General features: G+C 36.0%; 2 protein-coding genes across 5 annotated transcripts in view; one reads left to right on the top strand and one right to left on the bottom strand.

Annotated features, from left to right (window-relative positions):
- RUNX2 (RUNX family transcription factor 2) overlaps positions 1-7,155 on the bottom strand; it is a 215,397-nt gene extending 208,242 nt beyond the window's left edge. Inside the window, exon 1 of the mRNA XM_058021192.1 lies at positions 7,083-7,155. Within this exon, the coding sequence (XP_057877175.1) occupies positions 7,083-7,140 (58 nt within the window). The 5' untranslated portion in view covers positions 7,141-7,155. The remainder of the gene's footprint in view (positions 1-7,082) is intronic.
- Positions 1-25,950, top strand: part of SUPT3H (SPT3 homolog, SAGA and STAGA complex component) — a 253,811-nt gene that overhangs the window by 32,090 nt on the left and 195,771 nt on the right. The gene's annotated exons all lie outside the window — the stretch shown is intronic.

The following is a 25,950-nucleotide window of genomic DNA, read 5'->3' as shown; positions in this document are numbered from 1 at the left end:
GGTACTGCTGGTAAATGTGAACGCAGTAGCACATTATCCTTTATGGCTTCAGCTAGGGTGGAAAATATTGTACCGATAGAGAAGTCTCCTAAATTTATACTATTGCTAGTTTGACTTCTTTAACTTAAATTTCACGATTTTAGAAGTGCAAGTTAGTAGGAATTAGAGGCTTGAAATGTATACATGTGTGTGTTTGCACATACACAGCTCATTAACATTTCTTAAAAGAAAGAATACCCTGTTCTAATACCACACACAGATGCATTAAAATATTGTGTGTTTTTAACTCTGTCTTTTCTGATTTTTATTTATATGAATTACAGGTCTTTTGAGGGATTAACACTATCTGGTAGTCAATGTACTTAGGTGTAATTATTTATCTATATTTTTTTTCTTAATGAAATCATAAGCAACCCTTTCTTTTGCTTGTGTGTATAGGGTCAGATATCGTAAATGTGTCTGACAGAGAAATTCAATTCAGTAATTATTAATGACTCGTAGCATCCCCCTGCTCCGATTTGTTCCAGCAGAGCCACTGCACACAGCATATGGTGCTTGATGTACATGTGTGTCTGTGCATATAGATGCAAATGCATCTCGTTAGTGTTAATTTTCATTGTGATCAAGGCTGCATCCTGTTCCTCTGAACAGTATTATATTATGTAACTGGCAGTGGCTCTGTCTTTCTGTTTCAGTAAACCACAGAGTAGATTTAGATCTAAGATATCTGACCATGAGGGATAAGTAAACAATGGTTTGGCACACTTACGGTTCAAATAAATTCTGGGGAAAATAAATGTATGTAAGGTCATCAGCTTTTAGCTTTCCTTAATCAAGAAAATGAATGATAATAAATTTTAAGTCATTATGAAATGCTAGCAATTCAGAGGAAATAGAATATGTAAAATAAGCAGTCTATCAGAAATATAGTAATCATTTTTGAATGAATTCCTGCCAAAAAATTTTGCCATGGGGTTTTTAGCTATAGCATCTTAAAACTTAAAACTATTGTTAATTCCAGAACTGCCTGACCTTAATGAATATGGCATTTTTAAGAGACAGACAGCAGAAGTAACTGTTTCTATGCTTCACTGTAAAAATAAAGGTAGTTTTGTTGGAGATGAAAAAATATTATTAAGGAAAACTAGTATGAATACAGTGGATAATATACAGAAATACTTTTTAAAGCATCCTATGCACTTAAAGGAGAATGTAGCCTTTTTGCTTTAATCTTTTGCTGTTCTAAAGTTAATTTTTATAAATAAAAACATTTAATAAGGAGTAGGTTGTGCAAAATAATTTAATTGCTTTGATTAAAATGACTTCAGCAGTTCAAGAGAGTCAGGAGAAAACCTATGGAGTTCTCCCTCCTGGGGCAAGTTCCTACATGAAATAGGAAACTTAAGCTACACGGAGAAGGCTAGAACAGCACAGAGTATGGTAACAAGCAGAATAAAAAAATATATACAGGAAACAGATGCATGAATAATGGATTTTTTTTTCAGTTGGAGGTGTTAAACTGCTTTATGATACAATAACCTGAGTTTATGTTGTCTTTATGCTCATCTTTAAAATATTTTCTTTAGGGTGTGCTTTTCAGTATGTTAAGTGGCAGGTCTTATATTTATTTGTAGAAGAGAGCATGTTTGTGTAAGGAAACGTGCTCTTAGATTTAGGCTTTATTAACTTAAAAACAAAAACACCTGAGAGCAGAAGATAGACCTCCTTAGCCTGTTTCCCATAAGAATTTAGAGGGCAGTTTGGAGTGAAAACATCTAATAGAAATGAAAGCTATTGTATGTAATGTGAGCACAAATGAATTTTGTTGATAGTAGATAGTTGTGGGGTTCTGTGGTGGAGGAAGTAGATGTTTTGTGGGTCACTTTTATCCTCCTCATGAAAATCTGTGGATAATTCCTAAGTCTGGCAAAATTTTCAAGGAAAATCTCATTGAAATGGCACACAGTCTATTAATTCTGTGTATGCTTATCAGAATATATATTACATTTATTCTATTTAGGCAAATTAATTTTTTATCCTGAAAATAACAGTTGTATGTTTTCTTGTTGCAGTTTCTTAATTGCTTGTATGAAACTTGGATTCTCCCAGTGCTGAATTTAAGACCCCAAAATGCTTCAGGTTTTACCATCTTAAACTCACTATTTATCTTGAGGCTGACTTAATTAAAATATTATATACTCTGGGGCATATTAAACATGGCAATTTATTGTAATTCTTATTAATGGAGTGTATTTAATGAGTTTTCAGAACCAACTCCTTCCCCTGCAACACACAATGTTGATTTTTATTGGGTGCATAGAGGGAAACATGCAGATAGTTTGATTTTCAGGAGGTGCCCAGCACTGACAGCTGCCCTTGGCTCCTGCAGTATTCAGGCAGAGAAATGCTGCACCTTTGCAGCTTGGCAAGCACAGGGTAATTCCTCCCTTCCCTCTCTGCTTCAGTTTCCACAGAAGTGTTCTGGACTCGAGCATAAAATAATGCCAGATTCTGCTTGTAGCTTCAGCTTTTTGCATTGATAGAGTTCTAGCAAGTATTTCTTCAGCTTTTTTTGCATTGTTAGAGTTCCAGCAAGTATTTCTTAGTTGTTATTGATGTTGTTCGTTGATGGTGTCTGCCACAAGGTGTGACCGTACATAAACACATTTATTATCTGTCTCTCTTGAACTGTCTGCACTGCCTAGTTAGCATCTCTTGCCAGAATTGTTAGCTGCTTTTTTTTTTTCCTTTTTACTTTAATGGGTGCACTGTTAGATCTTTGTTAGTTACTTGTGGCTGCTCTGAACTTCTTGTTACTCAGTAAAAAATACGACTCTCTTCTGAAAGCAATTGGGAAAATAAAGCTGTAAGGTGCAATTTTAAGATTAATATTAGTCTGACCATGACCAAGAAATCACACAGATTGAGAGGAATTTCAGTATTATTGTTATACTCTTAATGTGGGGTGGCAGAGCTTTTAAATATTTCTGGTAGAGTAGTTAATACAGCATGGAAGTTTGATATTTGTACAGTTTGTAAAGGAATTTGAGGTGTTACCCTATTTTTGACTTCAGTTTTCAAGTATGCACTGGTGCATCATTAATCATAGGAAATGCAAAAATAAATAATATAGTCCCTTTGGATTTTTCATGTGAATACTTACCTTTTCCTTTTTTTGTATATACAGTTGAGGTATTTAGGTAACCCCTAACCTTTTGCTTCAACAAGGAGGTACAGTATAAAAATATTACCACAGTCTTCATATGAGCAGTTCTCTCTAAGAAAACCTCTAGATGAATATTTATTGAAAAAAAGCAAAGTTGCAACACAGAATGACTTAGCTTGGCCTGAATATTATATTTTAGACCACCAGTGAATAAAATTAAAAGCACATGGATTTTGAATAACTAGAAAAGGTTGTAATTGATTAGCACTGCATGAAAGTATTGAAGTGGAGTGAGTTTTGATTTGTGAATGGTCCTATTCAATAGAGATTAATCCTGTATGTTTGATAAAATCTTAGTGCCCCTAATGAGATAGGATTTTTTTTCCTCTCCAGTTTATTTAACCACCATATACTCTGATATTCTCCTAACAACCTGGAACATTTTCATCTTACTGAATTTTACATCGGTGTAGTTGATTTAAAGAATGTTGACTATTAATAGTTCATTTGAGGCTAATTAAACAGATCACTGCCTACAGACCTTGTAAGTGATGAAGAGCAATCCTGCAGGGTTTGGGGCTTTCAGATAACGGCAGCTTCTGTGCGAAGCTGCAGCTTTCTTAATGCACGTGAGAATACTCATTCCTGCATAGTTTTCAGTATTATTATTATTACTGTTATTTAAAAATCCTGGTGTTTTAAATTATACTTTATGCAAAGAGCAGTGATTCCTGAGATTTTGCTTAGCATTCACAATAGTGTGAATACGTTAAACAGAGCTGGAACATACAGAAAACTGCTTTCTATACACAGATAATGCAAAAGGATTTGTTTCTCTCTTTATCAGTCTCCTAATTAAAATTAAACAAACCCTTTAAGATTTCCTACCGAACAGGAAAGCAGATGAGAACTGAAATTTACAAAAGGTTTGGCATTTTTTCATGAAGATACTGAGGATTATTTTAATATAAGCAGAACTTGAAGACTTTAGATTTACTATATCTCCACTGGGATCAGCTTCCAGAAATTACATGTGAAATAATTGATTGAATTATCAGCTAAACAGGGATCCTATTTCCTTCTTTCATTGGATTCTTCTGCACAGAATATAGTTGAAGATGCCTTTTCCTATTTCAAAATTTTAATTGTTTTTGGAGGCATTTGAGAACGTTTTCAGTCTCTGAAATACTTTGAGTTAACAATATTTTTCAAATTTTATACCAAATATGCTGGGTTTTTTTCAAATTTTTTTTTGCATAGTGTTTATTTTGAGCCTTTTTTTTCCCTTCAGATGTTATGGATGTAAATATAGTAGCCTTTGCTGAAATGAATCCCGTTAGATTTAAAAGCCTGAGAAGGTTTACACAGGCTCAATGCAGTCAAAACCTGTGTATAAGTGGCACAAGGTAGAGAAAATCTGGATGTGAAACCCGGAATGTAGTTAATTAAAATGTACCAAATTGGAAAGGAATATTTGTGTTTGCATGAAATAGAAAAGGATCCTTCCACTTTGCTACTCTTGTTTTTCCCTTTCATATGAAGTCAAAAACATATAGATAAAAATGAATGGAATAAAAGCTTTCAGGAATATGTTAATGGCACAGATTAGCAGCCATGCGGGTTAATCATAGCTGTTTTCCTGCCCTGTTATAACTTGTCATTATGTTTCATCAGTTCAGTTTTGAAGAGAAACAATTAAACTCAACAGTCCTGAAAGGAATAAGGTAGAGATGGGAAGAGAATGATAGTACAGAAAGGAAGAACAGATTGTGCATTCTGAGGTGCTGCTGCATCATTGAACGGCAAATTCATGAGCAGCTTGGGTATTTTGGCTTTTTTTTTTTAACAATAAATTCTGCCTCCTTTTTATAAAAGTGGGTTTTCCAAAATTTGGTTTTAGCTCAGGTTACACTGCTTACACATTGACAGAGCTGATGAGATTTTGTAGTTCCTGCATCTATTGTTTGTGTGAAAGTGAAATTCAGGTATCCAACCCTATTTAGTGAAGTTCAGGAAAAGTATTAAGCACAGTATCACAGTATTTCCCAGTGGCTTTAAGAATTATCAGAAGTAGGTGAATTAAGCAGTCAGACTTGGTGTTTTGATAATTTTAGCCAACTAAATTTCTTCTAATCTCTTTTGGAAGTAAAAGCAAAAGAAAGTCCCTATACATGTAAACTGTATTTCCTGTTGTAAACACTGGGATAATGTGGTCTGGCTATGCTTCTGCTGTGCTTTGCTCCGACACCAGTTTGGGTAGAAAAGCTGCTTTGCCGGGTCTGTGTTTGCATTTCAGCTCAATGTTCAGGGTATTACAGCTGCATGACTAGCCACAGGTCATGTTATCTCATCTGGTATCTATAGGTCATATATTAAATTGGTCACTCTCCTGCAAAAAGCAATTTCTTCATTTCTGTTCCTATACCTGGTCTCAGAGCTTCATGTGCTTAACTGGGAACCAGTCAAAGTGTGTGAAGTAGGAGGGGTAAAAGGCACCCCAGTCACTGCAATAATGGGGATGTATGTACTGGAAATGCTTCTAGCATTGTTGTTTTTCATAGGAGGGGGGCAAGGGAGGGAAAGAAATAGGTTTAGCTACAGTCCCAACATAATTTCAACATGATGGACACCATTAAAAAAATCTTGTAAGTTTTCACTTTTTTTTTTTCCCCTAAAACTTTCAGAATTTTCAGTTAGCCTGTCTGAACTGCCTCATTAAAAGATGCTTTGAAAAAATTTTGTTACTGTACTTCTTGCAGTTCATCATGTGTGATGATAATAAAGCATTTTCCAGTACACTTTAAAATATAACTTCATTTACTTACAGATAAATCTGTTGACGTCTTATTTGATTCTATTTAGTACTTGCGAGTGAGATGCTCTCTACTGATTTTAAGTCTCTGAGAGCATGAAGCTTTTCAAAGTAAGCAAAGACAGAGGTGCAATTTTATAGTGTATTTATGAGTTTTATGAGCATTTATATGTACAGTGCATATAAATAATTACTTCAGTATATACATATATGATTTCTTAAAGGAATCTGTGTTTACAGTTCAGAATATTGAAGTAAATATTTGGCAGTGCTCTTCTACAGAGTTTTTTACATCCCACTTTGAATTAAACTTAAAATTCAGCAGCATGTTAGATCATGTATTTTTTATTTCATAGCTTAGTATTTTAATGCATGAATGTTTTGCCTTGTTCATAATAAGTGTAATGAGAAGAATTTGCTTTTACAATTGAATATATTATCAAACAAGCTTTGCTGTGAAATGAGGGCAACTGAGGACTAGAAAACTGCAGATTTACAGTGATAACTTCATCTGAGATATATGTGTAAAAATGAGATGCCTGGAACAGTGATAGGGCAGTTTTGGGTAGGATAGGCTGCAGTGTGCTACACACTACTCATTTTCATCAGGTTTAGAGAGCAAGCAGTCTGAACCCTGTGATTTAAGTCTTTTACAGTGTCTTTCGTTGACCACTCATAGTGGATATATCTAAAAGTGTTACCAGAGTTCTTAATGAGATTTTCTGAGCTGCTGTTGATTAACTCACTAATTGCTTTATCTTTTGCCCTGAGATAATATTAAACATTTTGCTAGATCCCATTAGGCTCTTTCAAATTCATGCAGCTACACCTTGACCCCGGTGACAGCTGAGCACACCTGCTGTCAAACTCTCAGGACCAACTTCCCTTTGCTCAGCTTGCCAGCTAACAAATTTGTTCTTATATCGCAGAAGCTATTTACAGTTACTTCCCCCCTCAAAAAACCCCCTAACAACCAGGTATACTATTTCAACATTCTAACATCCCATTCAGCATTTTTTTGCTTAGATAACTACAACCAGTATTGTTCAAAGGAAGAAAACTCTGGACAGTGAAAAACAGAAGCTCAAATATTGCAGCACTTACCCCAAAAGAAGTTTTGCTGACATGGTGTCACTGAACTGAACAGGCTGTTTGATGCCATAGTCCCTCTCGGTTCACGCAGAGCTTTCACCTTCTGGTGCAAATACTTCTTGGATCCTCAAACTGAAAACACAAACCATAGCCAAACCTTGTTTTAGTTTTACTGTATCCCTGGATTGCAAAGACTCTATAGTTGTTCTTTTCTCTGTCAAAAAATTGTGTAGTGCTGGTAACATGTGAAAAGGAAGGCAACAAAACAAAAAAAAAAAAGAGAATGAGCAAATATTTGAAGGACCTACTATTACTGCATAGACTGTGGTTAGAGAGCACTTACTGACTCTGTTGGTCTCAGTGGCTGGTAGTGACCTGCGGAGATTAACCATTTAAAAACCAGAGACTCCTTTCTGTCCTCCTGGAGAAAGTTTGCACCGCACTTGTGGTTCTGTGGTTGTTTGTGAGGCGAATGAAGCATTCACACAATCCAAAAAAGCAAAAGCTTTAAAACTCCTTTTTTTTGCAAGCACTGTTACTGGAGCGAGCGAGTCATGTGGCTGTGACATCAGAGGACTCCAAGTAGGACTGCCTACACTGTGGCTTTTTCTTTCTCTCTCTCCTTTTTTTTTTTCCTTTTCTTCTTTTTTTTTTTTTCTTTTTAAAATTTTTTTAAATTTTCTTTTTATATTTTGACAAAAGTCTCATGTAAGGCCTTTCCTGGCATTCAGAGGGACATAGCTTTTTAATTTTTGTGACTCATGAGGCTTTGGAGAGAGTACAAAATGCTGTAAGAGCCCAAACTTCTGTACAGTTAAAGCATATGGACAGCAGAACTTTATTTGTACTCTCAGTTCAGGTTCCCCCCACTCTTCTTCCCCCTCCTTTTTTTTTTTTTTCCTTTTTTTTTTTTTCTCCTCCCATCCCTCTCCCTCCTTTATTATTGTGTCTGTGGAAAAGTGAGCAAAATTGGCACAAGTGGCTGTGTGAAATTCTGAACAACAGTGATGATTTACAATAATTTACATCTTTGGATTGTATCACGATCTTGGGTCTGCTTCATATTTGCTGGGTGGCTGGATTCCTTCTGTTTTACTTTTTCTCCTTGTCGTCTTATACTTGTGAATCTGTAACTCATTGTAAGAAACTTTACCTTTCCTAAGGTCTAGTAGCAGGCTGCTTGTTGGGGTTGTGTTTTTCACTGTAATTGGCTGTCACAGAAGTGTTAGTCTGGGGATTCCTTTGCAAATCTTAAATCATGTCTGCCTTGCTTTGCATGCCTTCAAAACTACTTGGCAGTTTTATGTGATGCAAATTAAGGGCAATTATGTTTCTTTTATATTTGGGGCAAAATGTCATTTGGATATCATAACTGCTTGTGTGCTGCAGCCTGGGAGTGATGCTTTGGAACTCCGGCGTTGGGAGGATTTAACGTGGACGTTGTGCAACAGAGTGAGCTGGGAGGGTTTGGTTGTGCTTACATTAATTCCTTATTATAGTTCTGGTGTTTAAGGGAAATAGAACAGTCTTAAACTTTTGGGGAGACTATAAATAACTTCATTCACCAGTTAATGTTAACACTTAGTTTTAAAATGAAACATAAATTTGATGCATATGTAAGGCTCAAATACTTAATATCATCTGTGTGCATGTGTGTGTGATATTTTTTTATATGCTTAATGTATTGTAACTTTGACTTTGATTGTGTAACATAAGCCCTGACTGTACTGGTACAGAGTGGGTTAACAAAAGCAGTATTTTTTTGTTTATAATAGAGGCTTTGAAATAAATTGCAAAATGCTGTGTGTAGTAAGGAGTAATGTGCACAGACAATGTGTATTAGTAGTCTTGATTTGCTCACTCAGATTCAGAACAAAATTGGAAACATCTTTGAGAAAGTATCTCATTTTTTGCCTCTTTGGACATTATATCTAGAACTTTTCATATTATCCTGATTGTACCACAGATGCACTGTAATTTTAAGTTTTAACTGAATGAATTTAATGTTTTTCCTTTTTTTTTGGTCATTTTTTGAGGGGAGCAAAAGAACCATGTAAAAGATTTTCTAGATATCATTTGGCTTTTATTTGTAAAATAAAATACATATCTTTGATGCTGCCATCCCTCCTTTTTTGTTTTCCTCTTTGTCCTGAGCTTTCTTGGTTAGAAATTGGCCAGGAATTGTGTGGTATGAATAGCTGGAGGTGTGGGTGGGAACCAGGTTCTCTGTTTTTTTGGGATGAGACAAATGAGAAGACTTTTTCAGTAAAAAATAAATTGTTTTGATTTTTGTTACATAATTATAAAAAAAAATCATAGATCTTTCTTCATAAAAACTTATTTCATAATAATTATTGTGAGGTAAACTGCATTGTTCTTCATTCAATACTTTGAGAGTTATTACATGTTGCCAAACTTAGAGAATTCTACCATAAAATGAAAACAAAAGGTTCTACAAAAAACCTATTCTGCTTTAAAATAAGGGTTATATTTAATTCTCCTATTTATGAATTGCTTTTATTATTGTTTACTCTGTATGGTTAAAAGCATCAATGAAGAAATATTAAGGATATCAAAATAATGGAAAGAATACTAATCTTTTCATATACAGATTATATTTGTATGCAATAAAGTTTTAATCAACTTTTGATGCAGCAAAAGCTTTTGGAGGTTGCTGCCTCTTATTTGGGGAACTCTTAAATTCTAAGTTTGGAGTTTTCAGCTGCAGTTACACATTGAAGGTATTGATCAACTCCTATTTGATGGCAGATATGCGCAGTATTTTTAAATAGTAGATAACTTTTGTCCTGACCTTAAATACTTTTTTCCATTGATAGGAATAAAAATTGTTTGATTTTCAAAACTTTGCCCTTTATTTTTAGTCATACCTTTAGTATTACAATATTGAGCTTCCTACAGAATTCTGAATATAAAAATTTATTGCATTGAAGTGCTGTTCTCACGCTTTCTCCAGAATGGCTTTTTCATGCTTTCACTTGTGTATGCAGAGTTATTCTCTAACTTTGGATCTGATGCCTTTATGATTTTTTTTTAACTTTTTCACCTGTTCAAATCAAGAACACTACAAAGAAGTCTTCATCTAATAAAGCAAAAGCCATTAAAAACAAATAAGCAAATACTATAACTGAGTAATCGAGATGTAGTTTGTAAAAACTGGTACTGATAAAAATGCAGGTTTTTTTTAAATATAGAAACATTATAAAGCAAAATTTTGAGACCAAATACCTGTGAAACTGGTGGTTGGTGGTTTCTTTTGGTATAGTTTGCACTTCTGATGACGCAGATGCAAGAATCCTGAAAATCCACTGTGTAAATCAGTGTCTTGATTGTAGACTAATGCTTGACAGGCTCTTGTTTAAAGGTAGATCTACAAAAAATGGAAGTTCACTTCTGAGTTCCACAGGGGATGCTTTGAGTCCCAATTACACTTACAAAGGAAGTATTATGCTAAGGAATTTCTCTGGTAAACTTTGAGCTTGATCTTTGATGACAAATGAAATCTAAAAGTCAATTGTAATGCAACACTAAAAGATAATTACATCTTCCACTGTTCTTTAAACGTGTTTTGGAACTTTTAAGCTATGCTCTATTTCCAAACATTTTGCCTTATGTCACTCAAAAGTTCATCCAGTGTATAAACACTGTGATGCCCTGCTGAAAGTTTATTTGTACTTAAATGTTTGCTTCTATGCTACAACTGGAATGATATAAATACTCTGCTTAGAGCAGTGTGATGACAAACTTGTTAGATTGCATTTCATTACAAGTTTTACAATATATACAATAACAAGATGCTGATTTTTATAATTCAGAAAGTCCTGGTGCAGTTTCCCCAGATGCAGGTATTCTCTGTGGGTGTTGTTAACGTATCTGTTTCCACGAGAGCAGGTTTTTTGCTGTAAGTGAAACCTCTTTCCTTGGCTGGGTTTTTCAAACTGAGGAGTAATTATAATTTTTAGAGGAAGAAAATCGTGTTTTCTGTAGGTTCCCAGCCAGTACGTTTAAAATACTGTTTGTTTTCAAATACTTGCATGTTTTGGGAAACTTCTGTTGTTAGACTTGGGTATTTTGTAGGCTTCTCATTTCCATTATCTCTGCAAGAGTAGGGTATGTTGATACCACTTCATACTAACCTTTTAAAGCAAAGACTAAAACTTCCAGTTGATTAAAAAAATTGCAACAGCAAGGATATTTCAGCATTCCTTCATTTTAAAATGGTTCTTATTGCAAGGGTAGCAGTGAGCATGTGAGTGTTACTGCTGCCTTTCTTTCTACCTGCTGCCTAAGGTAAGATACGGTTTGAAGTGGGTGTTGCCTGGGACCATTAATGTAGAAGGGGAAAAAGTGCTGTTACCTTTCTAGGGTAAATAAGTGTTGTCTGTTTTTTCTACAGTGCAGTCAGGCTACTGAAGATCACATTAAATCTTAAACTGTTGTTTAAATTAAAAAGATGGTCATCTCTTAACCAGTGAGTACATCATGGCATAGCAAGTAGTCAAAAATTGTTTTCATTCACTTTGTGTTGCCACTTCTCTCACTTCTTCATATCATAGCAAAGTTATTCTCCAGTGAAATAATCTAGCCCCTGGTCAGGCTTTGAATAAGGGGCTGCATCTTAATGATCAGATGTGTCTCATCTTGATTCTTCCTGCTCAGGCTTTTTTTTTTTTGACAAGCATTTTTTTCCTTGTGTTCCTAGGTCTTGTGGACTGCACAGGAACTGAGAAAAAAGTCCTTTTGATTAGATGCACCCATTCTAAACATTCAATATATGGTGCTTAAGATCATCCTAACTTCCTAGTTATTTTCTCCTGTCTGTATTTTTTTCTTTTTTTTTTTTTTTTTTTTAAGTCAACTTGCAGAAAATATGGGAAACTTGTCTCATATAACAGCTGAGGATGTGGCTAGGTTAAGGCAGGAAACTGCTACCCACAATGCAATGTTACATACACTACCACTTAATAAAATTTATTTCAAACATGCTACTGACAAAACCAAAGAAAAATAATATCCTAACTATGCTAGTTAGTACACTAAATATATCTAGGGAAAAGTGAAAGTAATCTCTCTAGAGCCTTTCCTGCTTCTAGGATACAATGCTACTAGTAGTTAAATCAGAGCAGATCTCAGCAGTTAAACGCAGTGACCTATTTTTAGAAAATATTCATATTTCTCTGGAAATTAATTATTATGTGCCTTCTAGTAACAGTCAAAGTTATTTTATATGAACAGAATTCAGATAAAGTATCTTCTTAGTTTTTCTGGTTGGCAAAATATCCCCTTAGGTAATTTTAAAACTTGCAACTTTTCGTGCTTCATCCCATTTTCACTGAATCTTACTTTTACTGTAGCCAAGCAGCCTTTTACCTCTCCTTCCCACTTTTAATCTCTTTGTAGCTTGGTGTGAAAATTTTCCATGTCATTCGTGGGAAAGGAACTGAAAAGAGGAAAATTCACTTTCCTGAACCCTGAAGATTTAGGAGTTCCAGTTATTTTATTCGATTGCCTGCAATTTGAACAGTGTAGCAATTTGTGAGAGGTAAATAATTAGGTTAAATTCTAAGATAAATTTAATAGACTCAAATCTTCTGTGAATATTTCCAAATATCAGACAGAGATGCATATGAGGTCACTGAAGCTGTGCCACAAATGTCTCGAAAGTCTTGTTCTGGATATATTCTTGTTTCTGTTTGTTTTTAAATGCATGTATATGAAGGGCGATCCTCTTACAGAAGGGTTTTGAAGCGCTTGCCTCTCTAGTTAGAGAACACTTATCAAGAACAGCTGCTGTAGTGCTGTGGATCCTATCCATGGACTCATGGTGGTCTGCTGAACAACGTTCTTCAAGTTTGACAGGTGAGACAGAGACTCTCCAGTGCCACTGCTTTTGGATGAATCTAGCTGTGGTTGGAGAAAGTGCATCTTGCCAAAATATATGGGTAAGACCACACACAGTCTTTAAAATAGTTATTGTAAGCTTATTTTTAGGCAGTATGTCTTGACAGTTCTTTTATTTGCATGCCGGTTTCACTGCTGCTTATAGATTTTTCATTTATTTTAGTAATGGCAATTGCAGATTTAGATCTATGTTTGTAAAGCTTTTGCACAACATTTACACTGGAAAAATACAGACTTGCTACTTTCAAACCTCAGTCAAGATTAGAGAACAGATTTTAAAAGATATTAAGACTGAGTATTTACGCTCTTCAGATTTGGTGTCATTGTTTTTATATTCAACCCCATTTTCAGGGGCATAGTTCAGCAATAAAACTTTGCTTCTGTTTTTAAAGTTATACCAATTTTAGTAGCTTCTGTGCTTGTATAAGTCTGCAGCAATGTCGATTTAGGACATGAAATGAGTTCAGTAAGTAATAAAAACGAAATGTTTTTTTTTTTAAATTGCATACTTACTAAATACTGAATTTAGAATCTGTACTTTATATGTTATAACTACTGAACATTATTTTTCATGTATACTTTAATATGTAGAATATTCTTTGCATTCTAAGTGCCTGCTTCAACAGTTGGCTCCATAATGTGTATTTAAAATATTGTGTGTTTAACTGACAGTGTGGAAGGGGGTTGCACCCTGTAGAATTTCTGAGTAAACAATACCCATTTGCTAACTTTCAGAGCAGATGTTTTTTAAATATTCCAAGAGAAATTAAATATAATACTGAAAAGTAATACCATAAATCATTCATTGGGTAGTGATGCTTAAAAGTTATGGACTCAGAACATGTTTTTTTCCCTAGTTCTGTATTTTCCAGATTATCTTGCATAATTAATGCATGACTATTTCTCAACAAAACATTACTCATTTTTTATTACTTAACATTGCATAGGACCGTTGTTTATAGCACTGGACTTTACAGACAATTAAGGAAATAGTCTCTGCCCTGAGGAATATACAATTAAATATATGCAGCCAGCCATTTAAGAAAAGTATGAAAAAGATGGAGGGGAAAACCCCATTATAATGAACAGCAGTAAAAAATAAGTGAAGAACTTCATGAGGAAGGGCAAGCAGTTAGTTGTAATTTTATTATTAACTTTCTCCAGATATTCTGCTATAAAGAGTATTAGTTATTTGTATTCAATTGACTGGTCTTGTTTTCTGCTTGAACTTGACCATTATGGCTGATCATCATGGTTCCTTCTTATATTTTGAAAAAAACCCCAACCCCAAAACAATTACTTATGCAGTGATTCCACAGGGAAATATTTCTCTGCTATTTATGATTCTCACTTAAGTTTGAGATCCTCAGTACTGTACACAGTATTTTTTAGGAAAAAAAAAAAAAAAAGGAAAAATCAGGTACTTCCATCCTGTCTCCTGTTCCTCTTCATGTGCTTTTTCTTTCCTTCTTTTCTTTATTTAATACCTGGATTTGCTACTTTTTCACAGCTTGTCAACATCTAAGCTTTCCCTTGTAATTAAAAATGTATTGTGGTTTTGCATTGGAGGAGAGATCTGAGTATCATTCATGAGAGAAGAGAATTGCAGAGAGGTTGAGAAAAGAATGGAAAGAATAAAATTGGAAGGAGGAGATTTAAAAAGAAAACCTTGGGTTTTAAGCAGCTTTAACAGTATGGCTCCCCTTTTGTAGTGAAAGAGTACTGGAGGTGAGGAGAAATGAAGATACTGGAACAGGATGAAGAACCAGAAGATGAAGCCCTTTTCCTGGGGACAGCAGACATAGGAGAAAATTGCCCTCTGGTCTCCAAGGCGGTGTGAACCCCAGTTTGTTCTGAAATAGCCAGTTCAGAAATGCCCAGCTGTGCTCAGTGTGGTTCCTTTGAAGGGAATCGGATTGTCTCTTTGTACCGCTTAAAAATGGTCTGTGGAGGTGTGCCTGAAGAATTCTAGAACCTGAGGGATGTTGGGAAGATTATGGGAGATGTTTGTATGAGATTTCCAGTGCCTGATGTGTTGTGTCCTGGAGAGTTGGTTGATTTTGCAGTTGAGGAGGAGAAAGCAGGCAGCATTTATAGACAGTCTGTTCAATGTTGGCCAGATAAGCAGGTGTCAGTTCTTTTTAATACCTTTTTTTTGTCATGCCTTGAGTAACAGACTGCTTAGTAACTGAAGGGTGGTAATGGAGAAGAAAAATAAAAAATGAATTGCAATCATTCCTTCCACTCATACCTCTTCCTCCTCTGACCTTCCAACCTCAAAAGTGAGGAAGCTGGGCTGTTTTTGGAGAGACCCTGTGGTTTGGTTGCCAGAATCCAGACCTGTAGCTTGTAAGATAAATAATGCAAGCTTTGAGGAAATATTCTGTGTGGATAGGACAGTATATGTGTTGCTTGTTAATGCTTAGCTATTTTATCACTTTAGCCATTTATTTCTGTTCTCTTTAGATGGATAAATAATCATTTGTTTTTAGAAGATAAATCACTGTCTGTATTTGTTGTCTCCATGAGGGAAGTGCCTAGGAAGCAATCAAAGGAATCAGTTCTGTGGAATACTGACAGTTGGCTAAACAGGGTTCTTTTAATGTGGAGCCCCAGCCCATAATGAAAGTAAATTGTTACATTTCCATTTCAGAACACACAGGTTCTGGGTCTGCTGCTTGTCTGTATGTAGTCTGAGGGGTCAGAGATGCTAAGTAGAATGAAATTCTGTGTTTTGGCACAAAATGATGCAGATGGGGTGTTGGTGTTGCCTATCTGAGGATAGGCTGTAGCTCTGAATGGGCATGGAGCACCTCAGTTATTTTTGGAGCTGAATGGTCAAACTCCATTGGTGAGTGGAATTGGAGTGTGTTGGAACAGGAGCACTAAAACACAGTGATGTTGGAAAATTCTGCAGTGTAGTCACAAGTTGATCCAGCCTGAAAAACAGGTAGTGTTTGCTTGTATTTTCTAAATTCTCTCCTGCAATCATTCTGCTTTTGGAATGGTGTTTCAGTTGTTCCAGGCCTAAAAAGACTCTGGAATTAAGGTTATTAGTGTCTGAAGATTAGTTCAAGAAACAAAGCAATCTCTGTTTCGTGTACCTGCATATCAGACATCACGTTAATTGGTTATTTTTTGGATGGAGCAATTTGGCATTTGAAAGAAATCTTTATTTGAGGCGTATGGGATCTGTATTCTAGATTATTTCAGATAACACTTACTTTGTACTAAAATCCATTAGATGAGGTTGGCTGCAAGAGTTCTGTCCTCTGTGGCACTTGTCTCCTCTGGATTCCATAGTCTGTAATTGTGATGCCAGAGCATCTCCCTGTAGCCAGACTCTTGGTGTATTTTGGGAACCCATGGGGATGCAAGGCTTGATGCTACCAGACTGTTGTTTAAGCTCAAGCAGTGCTCTGGGCAGTTGTGGCTTTGCCAAAACCAATGCTGAAGGAAATGTGGCTTTTTGTGAGCCAGAATTCATTCCCATGACATGGGTTTTGGGGTTGGGGCCCTCAGAAATAACTGTAATCTCTGAAAAGTGTAAAATGTAAAACATTTATCTTTCACAGTTTGTGCCTTTATGTCTACATAGTAGAGTAGAGTATATCTAATTTTAAGAACAAACCTCTGTAATTGGGATTTGGGAATACCACACAATATTAAATTTATTTTGTCATCATTATCCTGTTCATTTGGTAAAATTAGTGATTTTCCTTTCTTCAAAGTCTTTTAAATGACTTTTTTTTTTTTTTTTTTTTTTTTTTTTTTTTTAACGAACATCTAAATGTTTTGTTGCTTTTGAAGTCCAGTTGTGTCCAGTGTGAGTTCGAAGCAGCTTTGCAGCTGAATGTTTATATTTCAGTTTTGGGAAAAATTATACCAGTCTGTTCAGAAATGGAGTATTTGCAGTAGTAAGTGGCATCTTTACAAGCTAAACATAATGATCAAAGAGCTGAAGAAATAACAAATTTAGTTGTCTTTTGGACAAAATTATAATGGAATAGCCTTTGGTTTGTCATTTAGCTTTAACATGATTTATTTTTCTTCTCTTTTAATTGAAGAACAAATCCAATTCATAACTGAATGCAATTCAATCTTCTCATTTTCTGATGTGGGTAGAAAATATCCGTTTTATCTGTGCATAGAAGCTACAGTAATTCAAGCTTTATTTTTCCTTTTGAATAACTGAAATAAACTTAAAGAGCCAGACTTGAGTATGCCCAATTTTTTTAGAATTCATGAATTTTACAGAACAGTTACTTTTTGAGTGCTTTTCTGTTCTGCTCTCATCAGTAGCTATTCCTAGGTTGGACATGTGACAGATACACAGTGAAAATAATAAAGATTTTCTGTAAGATTGCCTAATTGTTTAGTGGCAGATTCTGAAGAACTTACAAATAGAACTATTCCCATCTAATAGGGTGGATTTGGGTCTTTTCCTTGTTTGTTTTGTTTACCTGTTTTTCCTTGTATTTGTCTTCCTCTGCTAAAACAGTTAGCTTAGCTGAATTCTAGATGAAGAATAAGTTGAAGTTAGCACAGAAAATCTCAAATTAGGGTTTCCAGTGACCATCCTTACAGCCCAACTGTATTTGGTGCATTATAATGGTGTTAATTGATTGCAATTTTTTTTTGTCATCTCTGGAACTCCTGACTTATTGCATGGAAGGAATGCTGCTCGCTTCAGAGTTGGTTACTCAGAGATTTTCTCGTTACTGATTGCTCATTCTGTGGCTGTTTGCCATCTTTCCTGCACAGCATTCAAACTGCAGTATGGAGAATTACTAACTTTCATGTGCTCTGCTGGCTCATGTCACACTATGAGAATACTTAACAAATGTTAATTATGTTATTCTCTTCACAGTACTCTGGGGAGAAATATGTTGCTGTCTGTGTCAGATATATAGCTTGGTTGGGGCTAAGCAGAGAATAAAATTAAAGAAAGTAAAAGACAAATATAACTCCAAATTTCTCAGTCATTGTACAGCTAGAGGGTACTTGTTGTGAAAATGCTTAGCTTTGTCTCTACATCTTTTTAAGTTTAACCAGTTCATTTTGTCAGTGATGGATGTGTGAACTGCTAAAATCCAATACCATGGCTTAAACAAGGAGTGGATAATTATTGATCACCTCTGAAAGGGGGCACAGCTGAATGGGGTGTCTGGTCTATTGTGATGTTTCTGTTTTCTTGTACCTAGATGAGCTTCATTGCTTGTGTGTTCCAAACATAAAATTGGCAGTTTGGAACTCAGCATGTCCACTATTATGATCAAGAGCCTGTGCAACCTTTTATAGATTCCAGTGGAGACCAGATTTCATCACAATACTGGGAATGATTGATTGAGGCTACAAGTCTCCTGCACCTGAGTACCAGAGTATTATGTGGCCTTAACACCTGACACATTGATTATGTAGTTGCTGGGTAAGTTCCTGTTGAAAATACATGGTTTGGTTCAGCTCTTCACGTGCCTACAATCTTATTTAAATCATTGTTACACTCTAACTCCATTTTATGTAAATATTAAAAAAAAAACCAAAAAACCTGTGTTGATAGGAACAGGCTTTATGTAGCATTAATAAATAAAGACCTTTCTTAATTGTCTAAACTTAGAATCAGAGAAATTTCAATCCAACGTCTGCACAGTGGTTTGGTGGTTTTCATTGGCTTTGGGTAGTCACTTGAACTTGGCATGCATCTATCCTGGCTTGATTATTTCCTTCATTTACCATAAATCAGGAATTATTGTGCTAAAGTTACTGCAATTTTATGAAAGTAAGAGCTGTAAAAAACCAGAGACTGTAGTAGTGATAAAGGGCTGTGATCTGGTGCCTGAGAGATGAGATTAGACTCCTGTGTGAACCTTCAGGCCTTGAGGTAAATTGTGTAAATTGTGTTCTGTCTTTCAGTTGGACATCTGTAAAAAAGTTTTGTTTTTTCCTTAAACATCAACAAATTTATTTTTGAGGGCTGTTCAGATGCCACTGATGAGGGTCACAGGAGCACCAAGATTAACTGAGTTTGCCTCTGCTGCATTTGATAGAATCTTTGGTCCCCTGTATGTCTGAGGAACAGAGAAGGCTGGATGATACTTTGCCACGAAAGTGAGATTTACGCTACTCAAATGGGTGAAAAATAAAGTAATACTATGGGGTTGTTTAAAATTTTCTCCACAATCAGCATTGAGGAGCATTTGTTTTGTGGAATATTAGTGTCTTTCAGTTGGTTTCAACCCCTTAATGCAATCTCTTACAAGTTTTCTGATGCATTTCTTCCCACTATCACTCTTCATATCCTGGGAAATGCTTGAGTTAGCTGGAGAAATTGCTAGTGGCTATGGTACTGTTGTATTTCTGGATTTATGTTGCTACTGTGTCTGTGTCTCTTGGGGGTTTTTCAAATTTAAGAAGGGTGCAGAACATAAGCAAGTGTTCTACTTAACCTTGTCAATTAAACATCACCATGGAGTCATCAGGGTACAGACTCTGCCTGTCCCTCATACATCTCTCAGTATAACTAATTTCTTTGTTAAGAAAAAAAAAATTGGGGCACTTACAAATCTTGTGTAAAACTAGACATTTCAACCGAGATCAACATTTTGTTGTTCAAAACAGGATAACAGCTGTGACTTTGTAAGCTACTGTTAGTGGTTTTTAGAAGCTAATTTGTCAGCTTGCTGGCACGCTGAGCTCATTTGCTGAAAGAAGTTGATGTCATCTCCCATCTCGTTCTTTGTCAGAGATCAGCGTCTCCTCTGCTTTAACCAGTGAATCCCAAATAGAACATTACAGACCAGGGCTGTTTGCCAGTGGCATTAGTTTTCTGTTTATGTAACTTCAATGTAGAGCTTTCATGACTAAACACAAAATTCAGCTGTCATATGAGAGTTGATCACCCCTTTTATCAGTATCTTCCATGCATGATATTTGGCTCCTTTCTGTGTACTTTGAATTAAAATAAAAATGCAAAGAGCAGAAATGTTTATTATTTTCAAGTATTGCCACTTAATTTATTCAAACAGCATTCTGTGTGGTTTATTACTGCTTGTTCCTCATCTAGCACAAAGTCAGGACTTATTAATGACCACAGCCATTGACTAAAAATAAGGTTTCTTGGAAGAATGAGTAACTGTCTAAATCAGTGCTTATCAATAAAATGTTAATACAGGACATTGTTTCAACACAAAAGTGTTTATAATTACTGTTGAACATCCTTGTCAAACTGCAAACTGACATATTTTCAGGTTCTGTCTTACTGCTAAGAAATAATTGCAACACTGTCAGGGAATTTTTAATGTCAGTTTTAATGTTCTGATAAATTACTCAGTGGCTATTTAGTAGCCTCAGTAGCCTTACAATATGTAGTGGGATATAAAGAAGAGATCCTCTTTTGTTAGACACTGGCCAAATAAAAGGTGAGAAGTTTAAGGGTAGGAATATTTAATTTTTACATTAGAGGAAAGTCACTTGAAAGGTCTGCTAAGGATCTTCATACAATCATAAAATATCCTGAGCTGAATGGGACCCATGAGGATCATCAAGTCCAACTGCTGGCCCTGTACAGGACAGCCCCAAGAAATCCTCACTTCTCCATCCTGCAGAAGCCAAAAAGCTAATGGCAAAGTTTTTTAGAGAGTGAAATGATGATTGTAGAGTCACCCAAAGATTGCACAGAATTGAGTGTGTGACGAAACAGGTGAAATCCATTGCTGATAAACCCACGTGAGCTCTGTGCTGTTAATTGTCATAGAAAAAGATTCATGGAGAGCTCTAAAAGAGAACCTTAGTAGTTCCCAAAAATTGATTGGGTAAATTGATGAATTGGATTTTAGAGAAACTGAGAGTATCTGAGCATAATAGTGTTACTAATAGTTCTGCTGTTGTATTCATCCAGTTATTAAAAGCAATATTCTAGAACTGAATGAATTCTGTACAAGGAGAAGCTAAACTGGCAGGGTGCCTAAAAGCCTGGGAAGACACAACTGGGAGGGGAATGTGATAGAAATCTGGAATTATGAGGAATGCAGCGAAAGTGAATGGAAACAATTATTTCCCTTTTTCATAACAAAAAGTAGGGGCACCTAATTAAATTATCAGATGGCAGGCTTAAAATGAATACAAGGAAGTAGTTTTTTAACAGTGCATAATTAAAGTGTTGAATTCGTCAACAAGGCACTGAAGAAGCCAAAAATTACTGTAGTTTGCAAAGGATTAAGAGGAGATCGTGGAGGTGAAGTTTATCTATAGCTATAAAACACAGTTGTCTAGTCATAACCTCAGGCAACACTTTAGGTCTGTTGGAGAGAAAACCAAGGAGGGGTTTTCCCTGAGCATTCAGTACTGGCCTTTATGGAGGGAACTTGATCTCTGTGCAGATCCCTGTTCTAAAGGGTTTGTGTATAGATGAGCTGATAACAGCACTGACATTATAGTGCTACATGCTGTGTACCAGGGTATTACCGTGGGGAAAGTCACCAAATCTTCAAAGATCTGATCTAAGTGTGTAAATGAGGAAGTGCTGTAAAATCAGGGTGCAGGAACTTAAAACTTTAAGTGCATATGCCTATAAAGGTAAGTGGATTATGCTTCTGTGGAAGTATTTTCAAAAGTGTTTAACCTCAGTAGTATTCACCAGCTTTGTAATTTATTGATCACCCACACGTTAATATTTCACAGTGAATTTTAAAACAGTAAAGTGCTTCCCAGTTCTAGTTTATCAGGTTGGTCACTCTGATCCGTTCTGATTTTTGCATCTAAACTCATCTTTATTTTCTTAACATTTTTAAGCCTGTTTCTTTGGTGATATTTTGTGCTCCAGTTGTTGATCTTTCACTGATTTTTCCCGGTCTTCCTGGAAGAATTGGCCTAATAAAACCTGTATGACTGTCCTCAATGCAACTATCCTCTATGTGTTCTAAACCCAAGGATTCATATGTGACAAATTACTACTTCGAAAAGTCTGGAAAATGCTGGTGTTAAATAATCTGAACCTTAATCTTACAGAATCATGGAATGGTTTGGGTTATAAGGGACATCTTTTTCCAGCCTTACTGGGGGCATGGATACTTTCCACTAGACTGAGTTGCTCCAAGCCCTGTCCAATTTGGCCTTGAGCTCTTCCAGGCATGGGGCAGACCCAGCTTCTCAGGGCAACCTCTGCCAGTCCTTTTCTGCAGGATATAGCTCCACTGAAAGATGTGTCAATACCTATGGTAGTAAGGTTACTAAAATTCTATTAGTTCATCTAAAATGATTGACTTTTGGGAAGATAATATGGTGTATTTAGTGTATCCTACTTTTTTTTTCCTAAAAGTGTGCTTTGATGAATCTCTTTGGGCATAAATTTGGTTCCATGTCATCCTTGCATATGAAAGAAATTTAAGCCTAAAGGTGTGCTTAATAATGAGAAAACTCCAGTAGCATTTCAAAACATGACATCATAGATGTTAGTTTGTAATGTCTTAACATGCTGGACAGACAAAATGTACTCAAATCAAAATGTGCATATCTGGTTTTAAGCACCTAATTTGAGATTTTTTGTTTCTTTTGGTTTTACATCCAGTATTTATCATCTTAGATTTCAACCACACACTTTTATATATGCCTGAGGGTGGACTTTGTACATCTCTTTATGGAGTAGCAACACAAAAAATGATGACATTGCCACCTGGACTGATTTATCCTCATATTGTCACAGATGTATGATGATACTATTCAAACACTTAGTATTTGCTTTGTCAGACATTTCAACACAGTAAACTAATAAATCTAGTTGAACTTCTTCTGTAAGATTGATCGGTGCAAATATATCTAATCTTATCTAAAACATATTCAGAACTCAATTCAAAAATGCTGGTGCCATGTTTGGGGGTTGCAGAAGGACCACACATCTTGTCAGTGCTTCTTTATTTGTTGCATACAAAGCAGACCTGTTTTCCCTGAATCTTGATTATTTCTAGTGTTAGGAGGTAGAAGTTTCTAACTTCCTCTTTCTCATCCATTAAAGAGTAGCAGTTTTGTGGTCTGACTGATTTCTGCATCACCAGGTGATCATGTAAAAAGCCTTGTACTTGTCACTTGCTAATGAGGTGCTGAGCTGCTTTTCCTTTCTGTTCTTAGATGAAAAATTGAGTATCTGTAGTAAAACAGGCTTACTTGTAAGCTCTTCCTTCTTCTTCTCCTGCCTATGAATGACCCCATCCCCAAAGAAGTTTTGAATATGGTCCATTGATTTGTTTTTTCCAGGTTTTTGTTTCACCAAGTGACATGGAAAATTCAGATCAGCACAAATGTATTTTTGTATTTTAGTAAAGGCTCTGGGATTGGATAATAGGGTCAAATTTGTTGTATGATTACCTGTCTACTCAGTGTACATGCATGTTTATCTGTGAAGGTGGTGGAGGAGGACAGTAGAAATGAAATTGTTATTTTTTTTTTCTTGATGAAAAGGAAAATGACATTTATTTTGATGCCTAGACTTTATGGGCTTTCTCAGTGTCTGATGTTACTGTAGTATATGAACTAATAGCATATATAATCCTCTCTTAAACAGCAAATTAATTTTGCCAGAAGTTGTTACATTTTTCATTTACTTAATTGTTGCAGCACTGTGAATATTTTGAAAGAATGTAAAACTGAAACCACTTCATCCAGATGTGCCTGCTGATTGCTGGAAAAGCCTGGAGTATGGGTTGAGCCAGACAATTAGCATAATATTGGCATATGTGGAGCATCATTAGTAGTTCCAAATAAGTGTCATGCAAATATGTGTTTGGGGTTTTTCTCCCTAGAAGTAGCAAGTAAATAACTTTGTTAAAATGTAAGCAAAGTGTTTAATTGGGAGGAATTTGTCATGTTATAACAAAACCATATTGAGGCTCTTGTTCATGTATTTCAATATTTTGCCTATAGCAGGACCAGAACTGGTTACTTAGGAAGAAACTAAGAATTGTTTCTTAGCAAGGGGACAGCTGTGCAATTGCCATCTCATATGAGGGGAAAAACCCCACCTGACCATCAGTCAGTGATTTGGGTTTCTGACATCCAAACATGTTTCATAAGTTACATATAACAGGAATTTAGGAGTTCTTTAATTCAAGTCTGTGAAGTCTTTCTGCTTTCCAGGGCCAGGGCATGCAGCTGATGTACAACAAAACTGTATCTCGTGGATTTGATGCTATCCCCAAAAGCTTCTGCAGTGGCAGAGGGAATAGTTCTGTAACACTTCGACTTATGGCCCTACCATCATCTCATGTTGACTGAATGATTTTGTATTTTGTTCACCACACTGTTGATTCACATTGATATCAACAAGGAGAGATTTGTTTTTAATGCCTGTGCTGTGTTCAATGTTTGAAAATACCCACAGATCAATGGTTTTTGCTGTGAATGCCAACAGAAGTGTCTCCTTTGCAAAACGGAGTGCAGTCTTTCCACTGGATGAAGAGGAGCATTTAGTGTGTTTTGCCTCTGAAACCTTCTGTTACTTATAATATTTTTTAACCTCATAAAGTTGGATAGGGTTTTAAAAACACTGGGGCAGTTCTAGTTCCAAAACCTTTTGGGTCTGATGCTGAGGGCTGCTCACTGCCTTCAGTTCCAGGACAGTGGATGTCTGAACCTTGCTGGTTTTCATTACAGTCTTCCCTGGACCAGAGGATGGCTCTTGTTAAAGCCCATGTCCCTCCTCGGTGGTAAATCTCTCAGTGATGGCAAAAACTTCTGTTGTAACTCTTAAGTACATTTTATTTCTGGTGTTAACCAGGCATGAATCTCCTCTTCCTGTTCACTTATGGCTGAACAGTTGTAAGAGGGATTCATTTCATTAACTTTACATTTCTGCTTGTCAGCATATGCACCTGAGCGAGTAAGCATAACCTTCTTTCTATAGCCAGCAGCGAGAAACAAGCAATTTTACGTAGTGATTCCCTTGAAAAGAAGGGTCTAAAATCAGTCAGATGAATCATAACATGTTTCTCTCCACTGCCCTGGAAGGAAGCAGAGGCTGACTCAGGTATTTTGCCCCCCACCCAGAAACATCACCCACAGTGTCTGTGTTCCACCCTGAAACTGAGGGAGAGCTGGACCAGGAAGTGCAGGTTGGTACTTGGATTTTACCATCAGACTTTTTGCCATAAATGTGTGGTGCTGTACTTATCACATGGTGTTTATCTCTGGAGTGGGTCTTTGAGTAGTTTTTCCACTCTTTTGTGTGACTGGTACATAATAGTGTTATTGACTTCAAACCTTCTTTTCTAAAGTGTAGCTTTATCTTAATCTCAGATATGCTTGGTTTTTTCTTCTTTTTAAATGTGCTGGCTTAATTTTTTTTCTTAGGGTATGAGCACTTTTCTTATAGTTTAGTTAAAATTGAATTTATTCCTGTGTTCCATTTCCATACCATGTTTGTAGCATTAAAACTTCTTAAATAAATACAGCTAAGAATTTTAAATTTTGTTAGGGTAATCTGTGTCATCTTTCTTTTTCCTTTGGTAATTAAAAAAACCCCAAAGAAATGAAAATAATTCATCAGTCAATCCTAGGGCCTTAAGACATTCATCATGTTTCATCTCTGAAGCAGATCCTGCAGCAGCTTTTGTAAATGAGCATCGTTGCTTGTGGAAGCAATTCAGTGAGGCTTGGCTGGGGAAGGAACATCTCCTGAGGTATTGCAAATGTAAGAGCAGCCCATTGAAGAGACTTTTTCCCCAAGAGAGAAACTACACCCAGCTTACAGCACGTTTTTAGTTTATTGGAACTTCTGACTTTGTGATCAGACCTTGGGTTTTTGATGTCTTCAGAGAATCTAATATTAGTGATGATTTTAGTGAGTGCAGCTTCAGTTTAACTGAGTTCTGAGCTAAGGGAATAGCTTACCTTTCCTTGTAAACCTCTCCTCTCTTTCTGCCTGTGGATGGTGTGTTCCCCCTTTACCAAGCTTGTGATTTAGATGTCAACC

Source organism: Melospiza georgiana, chromosome 3 (genome assembly GCF_028018845.1).
Source record: "Melospiza georgiana isolate bMelGeo1 chromosome 3, bMelGeo1.pri, whole genome shotgun sequence".
NCBI lineage: Eukaryota > Metazoa > Chordata > Aves > Passeriformes > Passerellidae > Melospiza > Melospiza georgiana.
This window is presented reverse-complemented; position numbering and strand designations above follow the sequence as displayed.